This window comes from Hipposideros armiger, unplaced genomic scaffold (genome assembly GCF_001890085.2).
Source record: "Hipposideros armiger isolate ML-2016 unplaced genomic scaffold, ASM189008v1 scaffold_253, whole genome shotgun sequence".
Lineage (NCBI taxonomy): Eukaryota > Metazoa > Chordata > Mammalia > Chiroptera > Hipposideridae > Hipposideros > Hipposideros armiger.
In genome coordinates this window covers 135748-140366 of record NW_017731603.1, presented here as the reverse complement: position 1 = coordinate 140366, position 4619 = coordinate 135748, and the positions used below count along the sequence as shown (strand labels likewise).

At 54.0% G+C, this 4619-nt stretch overlaps 1 protein-coding gene across 1 annotated transcript in view; it reads left to right on the top strand.

The window, feature by feature from the left end:
* The window catches only part of INCENP (inner centromere protein), a 33185-nt gene extending 28809 nt beyond the window's left edge, over positions 1–4376 (top strand). The window contains exons 15-18 of the mRNA XM_019655953.1: positions 148–226; positions 423–530; positions 2004–2154; positions 3827–4376. Coding sequence (XP_019511498.1) covers positions 148–226; positions 423–530; positions 2004–2154; positions 3827–4041 — 553 coding nt within the window. The 3' untranslated portion in view covers positions 4042–4376. The remainder of the gene's footprint in view (positions 1–147; positions 227–422; positions 531–2003; positions 2155–3826) is intronic.
* The last annotated feature ends 243 nt before the right edge of the window (positions 4377–4619 follow it).

Below are 4619 nucleotides of genomic sequence, written 5' to 3'. Positions count from 1 at the left end.
GGCTGTTGGCTCTTAGTTGGTGTGATGTGCCCAGTCTGCCGCTCCGTCCTCTACAGCGAGTGCCGATGGGCCTGGCTTCCGTGTCAGGGAGGGGAACACGGCCAGGGCTCGGCTTCCTGCCCTGACAGGCTCTTGCTCGGTCCTCAGGGAGCTTCAGGAGAGGGAGAAAGCCCTGCGGCTCCAGAAGGAGAAGCTGCAGAGGGAACTGGAGGAAAAGAAGAAAAAGGTACACGGGAGCCGGGCGTGTGGGGCTCGCATGGGGTCAGCGCTGCGCTGTCGGCACTGAGCTGTGGGCTGGGGAGGCCTGATTAGTGGCTTCTGGGACAGGAGCTGCCCCGCCTGCCTGGCCTCGTGGGTTTGGCATGGGGGTAAGGGGAGCACATACACCCAGTCTCTAACACCCTGCTGGCTGCTGGTCCCAGGAAGAGCAGCAGCGCCTGGCTGAGCAGCAGCAGCTGCAGGAGGAAAAGAAGAAAGCCAAGGAGGCTGCAGCAGCCAGCAAAGGCCTGAACATGACCATGGATGTGCAGGTGAGGCTTGGGCACCGGAGTGGAGATGCCCCAGCTCTGATTATTCTCTTCCCGGGAGTTTCAGGCACAGATAATATATCAGGACCATAAGAAAGGAAGGATACAGTTGGCCGAGTAGCTTTTACAGTTACCTTTTTTTTTCCTTTTTAACGTATAAGAGTTTATTTGAGCCAAACTGATGACAATTGCCGGGAAGCAAAATCTCAACAGATTGAGAAAATGCTCCCTACTATTTTTGATAGCGTATATTTCTTATCTAAAAATGGAATTTGTTGTTTAAAAAAAAAAAACGAAACTAAACTTTATGAAAGTATAAAATAAAAGAAGGGTACCTTCTGATGAAAACTCTAAGCCTGGTGTATATCCTTCTATATGTTTACACATATAAACATTTTATACACCTAGATACAGACATACACAGAGTTCTGAATGGACACAGAATGTACAGACTGCCCTAGTCTGTTCAGGCTGCTTTAACAAACTACCATAGACTGGGTGGCTTCAACAATAAATATTTATTTGAGACCGGGAAGTCCAAGGTCAAGGTGCCAGCAGATTCAGTGTCTATTGAGAGCCCTCTTCCTTGGTTCACGGATGGCTGGGACTCGCTGTGTCCTTGCACGGCGGAAGGGGAGCGGGAGCTCTCTGGGGTCTCTTTTCTCAGGGCTCTGATCCCATTCATGACCTAATCACCTCCCAAAGGCTCCACCCCCCACTACCATCACATTGAGGGTTAGGAATTTTGGGGAGAGGGACACCAACATTTACTCCATAATACGTACCATTTGGCAGCTTGATTTTTTTTTTCTCCCCCTTTTTTCTTTCATTTAGTATATTGTAGACATCTGTCTATTTCAGCACTTGTAAACCTTATTTTTGATGGCTGTGTACTAGTCATTTGCCAGAATTTCTTTAACTAGTGTCTGTGGGCCAGCATTTAGGCTACTTCAGTTTAATGTCTTATAAACAAAATGTACTATGAGGAAGGGTTTAGAGTGCAGCATAGGTTAAGATGTTGGAAAGTTGGACGTTAGTTGAACGTTCACTTATAACAGATGTTTAAATGACAAACCATGGGATTCACAGTGGAGTTCCCAGGAGCTGTTTGCGGCAGACACACTGCCCTGGAAGTACGTTTGCAACTTAACTTTAACATGAAAAAGGAAGATACAGAGCTGTGTATATTGTGCGACTTTTTTAAATTAAAAAACGACCCAGACTCAACTAGGTTCCCACCCTAAATATCTGAGAAAAATCCCTGCGTGCTCCTGGCAGGGGAGGAGAAAGGAACCACTGTGAAATACTTGGAGGACTCTTAAAAAAAAAAAAAGAAAAGAAAATGTGACCCTGAGCCTTTTGATTTTTTTCTGTGAAGTGAGGCGGTGGTCAGAGCCCCAGCACTCCTCCTGGGTGGTGTGGAGGTGCAGGAGTTGAGACGAGGCGGGAGCTGACGGCCGTGTCTGTCTTTTCCAGTCTCCAGCTTGTACCTCCTATCAGATGACTCCACAAGGGCACAGGGCACCCCCCAAGATTAACCCGGATAACTATGGGATGGATCTGAATAGCGATGACTCCACGGACGATGAGACCCATCCCCGGAAGCCCATCCCTGCCTGGGCCAGAGGTGAGCAGGGCACCCGGGCTCCCTGGAGACCTGGGTCCTCATGTGTGATTTCTGGGGCCCTAGAGGGTGTGGCTCGGCGGATGCAGGTGTTGGGAAGCTGTTGTGCCCATGGGCTGGCAGCTGGATACGTTGGCCAGACGGGCCTGCACCGGGCCTTGGAATGTGCCCAGGGAAGGTTGGGCACTCTGTGGCCAGTGGGCCCATCTTCGGACTTAGATCTATGATGTTGGGCATCTTTGTTCTCCACACATGCATTCAGTTGCAGCTGGCTCTGGGTGAGTGTGACTGTGCGGCCTGAGGCCTAGGTGCAAGGCCTGCCAGCAGTATAGTGGGGCCTGTGCATACAGTGTGTGCTTTACAGTTTGCAGGGCTGGGGGTCAGGGCGGGGAGCAGTCTCAGTCCCCAGGGGTCAGCGTTCTATAGAAGACACCTTGCTCTTGTGTCACTTCATTTGAACCCCACAGTAACCAGAATCTGACTTGGGCTCCTTAACTACCAGCATCAAGTCATTCGGGAGGTGGTAGCATGCAGGAGGCAGTGTGGCCAGGAGCCAGCTGGCCAGCAAAGCCACCTAATCATAGTGGACCTTCGCCAGCTTACTTAAACGCTCAGTTTTCTCATCCGTGAAATGGGTGTGATAAATAGGACCCAGCCAAGAAGGGTTATTGAGGATGAAGTGAATAGGCGTATGGAAGGCAGGGCAAGCTAGACACACGTTCCAACTCCTGATCCTCCTGTGTCCCCCTCAGCTGTGGTGGCAGGGCTGTGTGCCCCCCACAGCCTCAGCCTAGAGGCCCCTCAGTCTGCACCCTGCACCTCGGGGCCTGTGGGCTGATGAGATGAACAGCTGACCCAGACAGTGGAGGGTGGCACCCTATGCTTAAGTTCTGGAGCTAGACCTGTCTCCAAACCTCGGCTCTGCCAGTTACTGGCTGTGTGCCTTGGGCAAATCTCACCATTATAAAATGGGGGATAAAGGACCTGGCTCCCAGGTGGATGTGGGGATAACGAGGTCATGCGGTGAGGGCCCAGCCAAGTGCGAGGCCCCTGGAGCTCCTGAGGACCCGTGCTGAGCTTAGAGGATGGCGGTGGGAACATGTGACGAGAGCATTGCCAGGGTTTGGTCATGGGGCCGTGTTCGGGCTGAGTTTGAGTTGTTCCAAGATGTGTGCCTGAGAAGCTGCAATCCCAAAGGACACACCAGCTGGCTGAGTGTGAGGCAGGGCTATTGAGACTTACTGGCCGGGGAGAGTCTCCAATGGCGGCCAGCCGGAGGGTTACTGATCCACCTGCAGGCAGAGAAGCAAGGTTCTAGAGAGCCAGCAAACAAAGAGCGTTCCATGGGAGAAATCATCTGGCAGGCCCTGCAGGCCTGTCGTCATGTACGCAGGCCCAAGACGCCGGGAAACCTTGACCGCCAGCCAGCCTACAGAACAGGCTGCCTGATAAGCAGCGTTCCCATGGAGCCAGGAGACCTTGACTGTCGGCCGGCTCCTCTGCCTGCGGGCCAGGTCCCTACAGGCAGAGGAGGGGGGTTCAGCGGCGCTGACAGGGCGGGAGGTGGGGCCGTGCTGGCGTGGAGAGGATGATCCGGGCTCTGTAGGTGGGGCAGGGGCAAGAGGAGGCTTGTGGGGAGCCCCCAGGCGGTGACCCGGCCCTCTGTATCCTGCAGGCACCCAGCTCAGCCAGGCCATCATCCACCAGTACTACCACCCGCCGAACCTTCTCGAGCTCTTTGGAACCATTCTCCAGCTGGACTTGGAGGACATCTTCAAGAAGAGCAAGCCTCGTTACCACAAGCGCACCAGCTCTGCCGTTTGGAACTCGCCGCCCCTGCAGGGCAGCAGGGTCACCGGCAGCCTGGCCTACAGCCTGAAGAAGTACTGAGGCCGGCCTGCGGGCCCTGTTGGCAGTCTCAGCCCCAGCCCTAGTTTGTCTGTCTGCCTGCCTTGTCTGTCCATCTCTCTGTTGATCTGGTGCCCTCCTGCCTGGTGTTCTGTCACTGAGGGTTTGGTCACGTGTATATAAACGTTCTCTGTGTGCTGCAGATGGAAAGTGGCCCAGGCCTGTTTGGAGGCTGCGCTGGGGTGTTCGGGGAAGTGCCAGGCCCAGCCCCGCCTGGCCCACAGGCAGCACTGTGTACATAGATTGGTATTATATAATTCAGCTGAATTTTAGCCGCTAGTGTTTGAGAGCTAGATTAATAAAGTCTGTTCCTTCAAGCCTGCTGTGGGTATCATGAAGACTTGGGGGCCTCGGCAGAAGGCCCTGGACCCTGGCCCGGCAGCCTGGTGTCTTGGGCCACTGGATGGGATGGAGGAGCGAGGCACTGTTCCTTCTCTCGGGGTGTGCTGCAGGGTCATCGGGGTCCCACCCCCAGAGAGGCTGATGCAGTGGGTGACCTGAGGCCATCCTGGGCAACCCTGAGAAACATGTCAGCTGCTCTCATGAGGGGGCAGGTGAAG